Source organism: Cariama cristata, unplaced genomic scaffold, assembly GCF_000690535.1.
Source record: "Cariama cristata isolate BGI_N322 unplaced genomic scaffold, ASM69053v1 scaffold32702, whole genome shotgun sequence".
Taxonomy (NCBI): Eukaryota; Metazoa; Chordata; class Aves; order Cariamiformes; family Cariamidae; genus Cariama; species Cariama cristata.
Genome location: NW_009603800.1, coordinates 1 through 11,685, shown reverse-complemented (window position 1 = coordinate 11,685; position 11,685 = coordinate 1). Strand labels below are relative to the sequence as shown.

Here is an 11,685-nt window from a genome sequence, read left to right as displayed (position 1 = left end):
GCATTAGTTAGCAGAAGGAATTCCAGGTCAGGTATCTCATCCTGACCTGGTTGCTTGGCTACAAGGGGATCTGGAAGAAGATAAGGAGGAAACTGTCAGCAGAAGCCACGAACCATTGAGATAAGGACAACAAATGGCCCATCAGGAGTTTGGGAGCGGAGAACCAAAGAGAAACAGTTGAGCCCCCAGACCATGAATTATCATTGGACCAAGAGGCGTGTGGACAGAGCGTGAAGAGACTGAGCATTGGACCAAAAGGCGCGTGAAGGGCGCATGGAGAGGGGGTGCATAGATTGTAAGGGTTTAAAAACCCAGGTTTTCTTTGTTTCGGGGTCCCTCTCCGGAGGCACCCAGCTTGAGCTGTCATTCTGCTGTGCCATCCAAATAAATTAATTATTTTCCTAAGATTGGACGTCTGAGACTCTGCTGCAGGAGACCTAGGGTAAAGAGATTTCTTCAACACTTCAGTAGTATCATACCGGTTGATGCCAAATGAAGCACACTGCAGAGTTTGCAACAGCAACTAGTTCACATTGTTAAACCTAGAGGATGATTTGTTTAAAAAACAAGAAAAGCATTTTCAGTTGTATGGATTAATGTCAGAGTACTTGAGAAAAAGACATGGTGACAAAATGTTGCCATAGGATGGACTGGCCTTTCTGAGAATAATGCAGCATGGAAAAAACACAAATACAAGAGTACAAGGGAGCAGAGGGACAGATTTGTTAGCAGAGCAAACTTGCTAACAGAAAAAGAGGATCAGAATTATAAGCCATTCAAAACTACCAAGATCTGAAGTTTGCTGTGAAAAAGATTATTTACATATAATTTACACATGCCTATATGTAATTGTTATGTACCTCCAGAATAGAATACTACACACAGTGGTAGAAAAGGAAAATTACAGTAGCTACTCAATTATAGGTAGAAAGGAAGAAACCCAATGACATCTACAGAGTGCACATATTTTAAGAATAGTAGGGAATAAGCAATCTTCCAGGATGAAAGAATACATCATAGCCATTTTACATGTTCCAGTAATTCCACAAGGTCTTTATATTTAAACAGGATTACAGTGCAGGTTCTAGAACTATATGAATGTCTCTGTTCTGTTAAGAGTGAAAATGATATGCAGTTTTAAAAGCTTGCAAATGTTTGCTTTCCCACAATGCAAGTAAAAAGAAAACACAGTTATGCAGAAGTGTACTCTTTCATGTGCAGAAAGTGTTTGAGATCTTTGCAGATTAACATCAAAATACAAAAGGAGGTAACAAGTTAGTTTCAGGTATTTTAATATTAAGCGATGACACTTTGCTTCTACCTAAAATAATTCTGAGCAGCACTGATCCATCTCACATCACCAAGTTTCCATTTCATAAAGATCACAGTGAGGATTAGCTCAATAAAGCTAGAGATAGTTTTAGCCAATTTTCTCTGCAGAGCAATCATGAAACTTTACTGGATACAGTGAAAGTGTGCCAAGACTGCATTTGACCTCTTGAATTACAGGAAAGTTGCTGAGCATCCGTTTCTAAGGGGTGTAACTCTGCAACCAAGTAAGACAATAAATGAGGAAGAAAACATTTAAACAGTAGTAACATTTCCTTAGATAGGAGTGGGGAAAAACTTACCACTTCTGTCCCGTTCAGCCTGTTGCATTTATCTGGAGCAATTTATAAATATAGGGGAAACAGAGGATAAATTAAATAGCTTTCAATTAAACCATACCTGGGAAAAATCCAAGATATTTTGAAGGAAAGCAATGAAAACTACTGAAGATGGAAAAAGGGGAATTCTTTAGTTTAGAAGTCAAAGTTTGCTTCTAGGAACTGAAATAAAGTTGTAGTTTGATCTACTGTCATTAGAGCACATGCCATCCTTTCTTAAGAACAAAAAAGTCCAATTTATAAAATGTTGAAATGGAAAAACGACTGCAAGCTGACAATTTTGACAGAAGACAGAAATAAGAGTTCTTTCAGAACAGGGATATTTTTTATTGTCAAGGCCAAGAATTTCAATGCTGGACAGGAATACAGGATATACAATCCCTTTGTAGATTATGATTGTCCAAATGCTTCAAATCCCACCACAGTTTTGAGGTGAATAAACTGCATACTGGATAGCTTCTTCTACAATTTCAAATCAATTAGGTTTTTTATTGCCATGAGTATTTTTAGTTGATACACTGTTATGAAAGCTAGTCCGACCTACTACACAATACAAACTTTTGGTTACATTTGTTAGGCACCGCTTTATTGGCCTACAAAAACATAAAGATTAGTAAATAGTATGCAGATGTTGCTATGGTTATCTTGATTGAAGATATCTAGTTGTTTATCAGGACAAAAAAAAAGCCCTTTTATTGATTTATCCAAGTCCAGTTTGAAAACTGTTACATTCCTGGAAACTGTACATCTCTTGGACATTTTCCCTTTGTATCTGTGGAGCCAGAAAGGCACTTTCTAAGAGGAAGACCGAAGGATAAAAGTTCTTGTTATATACACTCAGTGTCTGAGGACAGGCTGTAATTGAAAGTGGATGCTGTATGCCCATTGATGTAGAGCAATATTACTTGGTAAGATTCAAATAAACGTTAACTACCTTCCACTAAAACCCAGTCACACAAGTAAGACCACATAGCAGACTGCTTACACGCACACGCAACAATGTAGATTCAGAGTTAAGACGAGAGACTGCATAGAGAGACTGAGGTGATAATCATCTAGCAACATTACTTTTGTCTGAAGCATACCTTCTGTACTTTAAGGATATCAAGAGACCACTTTCCGTGATAGTTCTGATTATAACTACTTCTCACTCAATTTCCTCCTCATTTCTGTCTTGCATTTGACTCGCTTCAACTCCCAGCCATTAATTCTTATTTCATTAATCTCAATTTCTCCGAGAGATAAAAATGTTTCTTAGACTAATAATTTTTCTTTGGCATTTTCACAGCACTGCTGACAAGACCTTTTACAGTCTATCAATCATAGGTTACAGCAAAACCAGCTCATCAATTGTATGCACCGGAAGTACCTGCTTAGCTGTGTTGAGGTCTGTAAGAGATCCAGGACTGAACAAGTAGTTTACTGTAATGGTTGCAACGTGTTGCCCGGCTGGACTTCCTAATCTGCAAAGGTAAATCCCTTCTCCTGGGGCTCCATGCTCAGCATGCCCCACTGCCATGCACCGCACTAATCCTATTTGAAACCCAAAAGGCTGGCAGAAGGGAGTATTCCTACATATCTTCTCTCCCCAGCTTTTGGAAAATCCACTTGGCCACACCTTGGTGGGAAACCTGGAGCAATTCACACACAGCTGTCTCCATTTGGTTTATTTCCTCATTCCAGCCACAGGCATGGTGACCCTTTTCCTAACCAATTTGTTGGAAACTTTGCAGAAAAGGAAAAGCACAATGGTTCTGCAGAGTCTATGCAGGCACTGTCTGAGGAGCCAGGAGCTAGTTTCTCAGAGACTGAAACTCTGACCACTGACAAAGGGAGCCTGGAAGCTGGCTGTCAGCATCCTACAAGAGGAAGACCTGTTAAGGGTGCAGATTGTGAATCTTCCAAAGAAAACATCAGTCAGCTTCTTTTTAGCACTTTATAAACATCAGTTCATCCTTAAACTTGGATTAATCTTCTTCTCCTCGTACCAATGCAATGCCCAGAACTCCCACTGAGAAAAAAGGAAAAACCTGGGTGTACAGTGAGAGGTCATTTAGATTGCAGGGATCTGGACAAGGACCTCTCTTACAAATAAGAGTTTAACAAGTATACAGCACAATAGGTATAAAACACTTGGCCCAGCCCCTTTACAAGGTAGAGCGGTTTCCTTGTCTTTGAAAAGAATACAAACCTGAACCAGAGACACACCTGACAAGAGAGGGAGAACAAGGGATAGCACTGACTGTCATCTGATTTCAAACAGATGAAAATATTGAGACACCTTCCAGGTAGATGAAACTGAAGGCTTTCAAAGGAAGAAGTGCCAAGTTTTCAAATTCTCTCATGGTTCCCATGGTGTCTTGTGTTATTTACTTCATCCACTAAAACTCTTAGAATTAAGTATCTGATAAAATTGAAATGTCAACTTTACAAATATGAAAGTGGGTTTGTAGCCATAAGGATTGCATAAAGGCTCAAAAATGTTCATGTCTTTCCTTTAAATTAAGGCAAAAGTTGAAAAACTTCTTTTAAAGAAAAAACGATTGCTAACAAAAATTTGAAATAACCTTAATAAGAGCACCTTTTTCTAACAAAATGCCTTTCTAAGCAATAGAATAACATGGCTATACTGGTGGGTTTTTTTTTCAAGTGAAAATACATTTCAGAACAGACAAATTACAGTTGTAGAAAACCGTACAAAGAAACTATCAATGCTTCCAACAATTTTAGTAAGTAAAAAAAATAAACAAAGATGTGAAAAAGGATACAAAGAGAAAGTTTACTGGCTTATGAAAAAATTTGCATATACAAATCTATCCCCAAGATAAAAATGTAAAAACATGTATGGAATTTGTGCAGATATGCTCTGGAAAGCATGTCTATTGAAACATTTTACCTGGCCTTATAAAGGATACTAATAATTTATACTTTGAATGAGAATTGATTTTGCTGTACTTAACTGTCTGAATGCCACATTCACAAACAACTGCTGCCTAGACAGGAGTCCTGTTACTTGCTAATGAAGAATAAAGTGGTTTGCCTTTAAACCCATGGATTGCTACTAAGATGACCCAGAAAAGGTATGCAGAGCGTACTGGCCTATAGCAACTCTAATGGAACACTAACATGAGTTTCATCCTGCACTTCTGTTTCTTTAAGGCTATGTATAAATTTGTTGCATCACCTCTAAGGAAGGGAATAAAAAACCAAACAAACAAAAAAACAAAACCAAAAACTGAACAACAAAACCCCAACACCCCTTTCCCCGCCCCTGACTATGGTTGCTTAAATAGGAAGTTATTTTGCATCTCTTGTTGGGTGACATTCCAGATAATTTCTGATGTACAGCAGAGCACTTGGAAATACAATACCAAAAGTCTTATTAAACTAATTTTTGACTTGCCAAAATTATTCAGTAGGATTAAGCACTCCACCAAACACCAGCCAGAAAGAACAGCAAAACTCTTTCTGGTATCATTAAGATGTCAACTATAAATAAAATCTGAAATTGTTAACAGCATTTCTGTGCAAACCTTTGACATGGTATTTAGAACTGCTTTCTCTGGTGGGCTTTGCATGTTGGCAAATACAGTATTTTCAAATAAAGTATTCATACTTAAGAGGCCAGGCTGTGTATTGTCTAATAAAAGCAGAATGTCAGCACAGGTTTTCTGAACTTACCTGATAACTTCATTACATTGATTTAAAATTGGATACCTATCAGTCACGTACAACATCCAAATAAGTGACAAAGTGATTAAGCAATCCCCAATAAGTGTACTGTTCTGAGAGTACATAAATAGTTTAAAATATGCATATTGATTTAAAAAATAGAAGATAGTCTCCACAAAGTGAAGGCATAGCTAGGTCTCTACATTCCAATTCATAACTTTATCATAGTCCTGAATTCGTTGTTTTATGTGAGAAAGCTTATTCTTTAGGTATTCACAACGCTCCTTTTTCTCCAGAAATGCAGGATCCTGCCAAAAATACAAAAACCTTTACATTAATACATTGCACTTTCAGACTCTTCCAAGAATAGTGTATTATCAATTATGTTCTTGACTAAGGACAACATATAAATATTCTCCAAAATCACACTCTTTTTTCCTGGGCCACAATTTCTTATTTCCTGCTTTCCTTTCCTTCATGAAAGCCTGGAAAAAGAGGTGCTGCTTTTATATGCCATAGTTATTTAGTAAACAGAGCAGTTTTTAAACAGAAATCTGCAAATTTAAATGATGTCCTACTACATAATTTAGATTTTATAGATGTATTGTGGTATGTCTAATAAATTATTATGTCTAATAAATCCTTCCCTCCAAAAAAGCAATTAAGTTTAACTAACATGGACAGAAAATTTTAATTCCATTTAAAAAAAAAAAAAGTTTCTTTGTAATGTGTTACGTTTGTAATGGAACACAGGTACACATTTATTGCCCGCATTTAAAAATGACAAAGTGAAACTTCCTGGATTACACTGAAAATTGCTGTTGGAGAGTCTAAGTCCCATGCCACAAGGAAAATATAAAGCTTCTTTTCAAGGGTAAGACTAAGTTTTCTGTTGTTAACTTATCGGTTGGCTGTGTCAGTCAGTGAATATAAATGAACTGAATCCCAAAAAATAACCAGTGTTCTGAATGCAGCAAGCTAAGAGATGAGACATACTCTCAGAAGATGAAAATTATGGGCTTTTTTTTCCCCCTACATCTAGCTAATGGAATCATTATTCTCAAAACAGGTTGTTGGCTTGAGTGGAGCGGGTTGTATCCTAACTTTGACAAAGTTTTAAAAGACAAAATATACAAAGCCCTGTAGTAGCTACAGATACCCTATGATAGCAAATTGTACCTAGTGTCAGACATGTTGGCTAATTACACCCTCTCTGCTGGATGCACTAGCAATGCAAAGCTGAAAACACTCACGTTTTTCTTCTTCTTGTATTCTTGCAGAACTTTTGATATCCTTTCCTGTTCCTAATGAGAGACACCACACATTTTTAAATACTTTGAGTGTGTTCCATACCTTCATGTATATCTACAAAATACTCATTGGAAGTAAAATTCTCACTTGATCAAAGTGTAACATTTTAGTTGTAGATCTTCTACTTGAGAAAAAGTGAAAATACATTAACTGTAACTCAGTCAAACTTGAAAGCTACTAGCATGAAAAAAACCCAACCAAACAAACCAGAAAAACACGTATACAACTTAATTGTAACTTGGTATCCTTAACTGATGACTAAACAAGAAACAACATATTTGGGGCAACTTTCTCTCCCACTAAGTCACTGCCAGCATTAGAAGACATTGTGCCCAAGCTAAAGTCAGCCAGAAATTGCCTAATACCACCCCTGTTTTCCATGAGCCCATTTCACAGGTACTTACATATATGTTTTCAGGATGGTGAGGAAGCTGTCTCAGCAATGCATCCAGTTCATCAAACTTTTTTAATACAGCATGAACTTCCACAGACAGTTCTTTATACTCAGCAAACTGATCATTGAATACTGCTTTGTACCGGTCTCTCATTTCATTTGTTTGAATTGCTGGGTATTTCCTTTAAAAAAAAGTTTTCAAGGACTAGTTTGAGAGATAGGACTTCAACAAACTCATGGACCCTTCACCTTGACAGTGTGTTTCTGTAATGTTTCCTAATCTCATAACTTGCTGAAATTTGCATGTATGTGAAGCACTGAAATCACAGAATCACAGAATGACAGAATGGTTGAGGTTGGAAGGGACATCCGGAGGTTATCTGGTCCAACCCCACTGCTCAAGCAGGGCCACCTAGAACTGGTTGTCCAGGACTCTGTCCAGACAGCTTTTCAATATCTACAGGGATGGAGGCTCCATAGTCTCTCTGGGGAACCTGTGCTAACCCCCACAGTGAAAAAGATCTTCCCAATATTCAGGTGGAACCTCCTGTGTTTCAGTTTGTGCCCTAGTCTAGGGCAAACAGTATAAAAATTAATTTATGGTCTCATAATTCACCATGGAAAGGCCTACACTTTAAAAGGGAGCATGTTATAAATTTAGCACTTAGAAAGTATAAGAATAGTCAAATTTCAGGGGCTAAAAAGACAAGTAATTTCCTAGGTATTTTATTTTTTTTCTAAATTGTCTGCATGATGGTCTTCTCTTCCTTCGGCAGTTATCGGCCTTGCTAGATTGTAATACTCTGCTTTAACATTTGAGGTTTGAGTGGATTTTTTTAAGTGTAAGATTATTTATATTACTGGTTCTATGTCATTGACCAGCCCCCATCCCCTCTATTTTAAACACTAACTTAATAAAGAGTTATGAGTTCCTATAGCACATGCATGGCAGAGAAACCATGAGCGTATATAGGTGAAACACATCATTCAACTGTTCTCCCTTAAGTTTGCTCATCAAAGTCAAGTCACTTACGCTAAGTAGTCTGGCATCACTATAGGTTTAGGAATGTGGCCTGCGGGTATATGACCATTAAGTAGTTCTGGTTTTCCTTCCACTGATTTAAGCTGCCTGTAAGCGACCTCTTCTCTGGGTCTGTCATCACTTTCATACTGCTTTAAAAGAAAAACAAAATAGTTCTTAATTAAGTCAGTTTTACTTCAACTGAATGTACATAAACCACAAAATACCCAACTCATTTGAAGACAGAGGTACAAGTATTGAGCAGCAGTAGAAGCAAATCACAGATATTTCTTACAACCCTTACTGTAATTAGAAAATTACTGTAGAGTTACGTTGTTTCTCACACAGTATCCATCTACTCTTTGTCCTAACAGTGCTAACAGTGACAGATAAACACTTGTTGGGGCTTGGGAAGATTTGTCCCATACGTCTTTAAAAAAAAAAAAAAAAATCATTTAAGGAAGTTTCCTTGGATATCCATCTAATTTGTGGATGAACAAGAATCACTCAGTTCTCTGGAGTTCCCTTTTCCCCTTCTTTCCTCTTGCACAATTTATCCCTCAATCCAGAAATAAAAGCACTTGGGAGTCTTGTTGGAACACATAAAAAAGGATCCTGAGCCAGTACTGAAGCAACAGAAAAAACAGTGGCAGGAAATTTACAGTATCTAAAAAGAGACATTTAAGACTGAAATAAATACACCATAAATTCTCTGGGAATCATCAATATCTGCTGTTAAGATCCTATACAATTTGTACAGTGTATGCAACCGCATTTTTGTGAGGCAGAAGTACTGACATTGCTAATACTTCAAAACTGGCTAGATCTTTGGAGCAGTCTCAGAGACACAGGAACAAGCTCAACTCATAGAGCACCCACCACTATGTTTCCACTGGCTCTCGTCCAAATTAAGCATACAGCCAGGAGGAAAGAGAGTCTCTAAAACCTACAACACATCAGATGACCTGCTGTTGTAGCCATGTCTGCCAAACTCTGTGACCAATGCTACAGAACTTGTCCCTTCATAAAAGAGGGTAAGTGCACATATACAGGCAGTCATCAGAATCGCTATTTACAGTACATTCTATAACCTAGCCTAACTAGCAGTAACTTCTTTACCAGCTTATTCCAAATCTTCTGGGTTGTCCAGAATGTTGTCCAGACTACGTAAAAGAATTAAATCTCATCTTTTCCAAGTCAAATAAGCAAATAAATAGAAAGGTGAATCAAAGGAGTCACAAGAAAAAGAATAACCATTTGGAAATACCAGTCAACAGAAAAATAAATTCCTATTTCATACCTTCTTTTCTGGAAAGGAGGACTGTGTTTTCATCTATCAAAAAATGGAAAGAACTGTGTTTTATTTTCAGCAAAAATAGTATACAAAAGCACAGACTCTTAAAGTCTAAACTTTTTCAAAATCATGCTGTATAGAGAATTACATTTATATCTAGATATGAAGAAATGCAGCATAAGGAACATTTTCACACTGACTTAAAGACTGTTTAAGAATGGTGGAATGAAAGTAACCAGCCAAAACCCAGAACAACAGGATCTCCCAGAGCACAGCTGTAAGGAACAGCTTGCAGGAAATACTCCGTCCACTTCCCAGTCTTGTTTATTATTTCACATTCCAGTCCATATTAACTCACTGTCACTCTGCAACCTAATTTATTGCCTAGAAAACACAGCAGTGCACTAACTGGTAGCTCAACCAGCATCTGTTTTGCACAGCACTCTCCAGAGCCTAACCTATATTACAAAAGTATTCCCTTCAGAATATTAAGTACTTGGAATAAAAGAATATGGATAGTAACAGGGAAGAGTGATTGAACTCCCTCTGTATAATTCCAGCAATCACCTCATTCTTGCAGGACATGTTAAAAGTTGGTTAAAAAACTTTTATCAAAGAGCTGCAAACTACTTTTCAAAAGGGGAGTCTCAGTTTCATGCAAGATGGCGGAATGGAAACCAGCATTAAATGAATATGCTGCAAATCAGACTACAGTCACAGAGGAAAGTAATTGCAACTTCAAACTTGCTGTGTCCTACTAAAATCACTTAAATGCTGACCCCTCCTTAAGTTAGGCTTATGTAGGCTTCACATATGTTAATTTTTATCTCTATTAAATTTTATTTTTTAAAGGTGTTTTGGTGGCGTTTTCATGTAAACAAGGTTTTCAAGTCGTCCAGGTGAGAGTGGTAAGTCTCTACTATTACAGTTTATCATTAACCAGATAGGTATTGAATGCTTCTAGTAAGTGCAAGGCCAGCAGCAATGCAAATACTTGATGTGAAAAGAATGAAGTTGACTGAAATCTGAAGCACCAAAATCTAGCCAACTCTGTTATTACTATTATTTTCTGATAACTATTGTAAGGAAAGCCGAAAAGACAAAGAAGTAGCTTAAAGTTTTGCTTGCAAAACAAAAATAAGAATTTCATGTTCTTATGGTCATTCACACTACCACTTAACGTGCTGAAAATGCAGTCTTCAAATAAATGTTAGTTGGCTTTAAGCCTAACCCTACTGAACAGTTGAACAAGCACATTGTTCATTTCTTCCTTCGTTTGAAAATACACATCAGGAAGTAGTTCATCAGCTGATGCAGGAGGAGAGCTGGGTATTACAAAGAGAACAGAGCCAGCTGCTTAGCAAAGTGAATATAAAATAAACAAATAAATAAAAGTACTCCAAGAATTTGGATCAGTCATCTTAAAAACGCCTTTCATTTCATGATCTCAAGTACTGTTAAGCCTGCTGAAAGTTCACCCTCAAAGGCTACGTACCTGCTGCAGAAACGACACCTGATACGACTCTTTCTACGGCATGGAAAGATCTTACAACTGCTCCCCATCACACCACACCCAGTAGATACGAAATGATACTAATGACTTACCTCCTGTTCCATTAATTCTCTGTGCCTCCTAGCTCCTTCATGCCTCCATAACTTTAGAGAAACCACTGCACTGATTAGATAGATGATCACCGTGACAAACAAGAAGATGATTGCCGCTGTCTGACCTCCCTCTACACGGCAAAAGGATGCATTTATCGGCGTCTTAAACAACTGGTAATAGCAGAGCCCACCTCGGTTCGTATCGTTTACATACACTATGGCAGCCGACATGTACAGAAAGAACAAGGCCACATTAATTCCGAACTCAGTCAGAGGCCACCAGTTGGAGTCGAGGAGAATAGTCCGGTAGTACATCGACATGCCCAGCACCAGGAGCACGATTGTGACTATCCACGCCATCCCCGCCACCACCAGGATGAAAGGCGTTTTGGGTCCACTGTAGGAGTAGCCTCCGTAGGCGCTGCTGGCCCCGTAGCCGTAGGGCTGCGAGTACCCGAACATGTTGTACCACTCGTTATCCTTGTGCACGTAGGCCGTGACGCAGGCGAAGACGGCGGCGCCCAGCAGCAGCTCCGCCACGCAGAGGATCCTGAGCAGGCCGGCCCAGGACTTCATGTAGGCGTACCGCTGGTGGTAGGCCTCCACGCGCTCGCTGTACGTCTGGCCGGTGGCAGCGCGGCGCCCCACCGACCCGAAGGGGTCCCCGGGCAGCATGGCTTCGGCCTCCTTCCGCGAGTTGTAGCTGCCGCCCGATCCTCCG

At 38.5% G+C, this 11,685-nt stretch overlaps 1 protein-coding gene across 1 annotated transcript; it reads right to left on the bottom strand.

The window, feature by feature from the left end:
- Positions 1 to 5,530: 5,530 nt before the first annotated feature.
- On the bottom strand, positions 5,531 to 11,681 carry MARVELD2 (MARVEL domain containing 2; the record flags this gene model as incomplete). The annotated part of the gene is made up of 6 exons (XM_009695346.1): positions 5,531 to 5,647; positions 6,593 to 6,643; positions 7,055 to 7,226; positions 8,078 to 8,217; positions 9,366 to 9,398; positions 10,965 to 11,681. Coding segments are annotated over 6 exons (1,230 nt in total), but the record flags the coding sequence as incomplete, so codon positions are not given.
- Between the last annotated feature and the right edge of the window lie 4 nt (positions 11,682 to 11,685).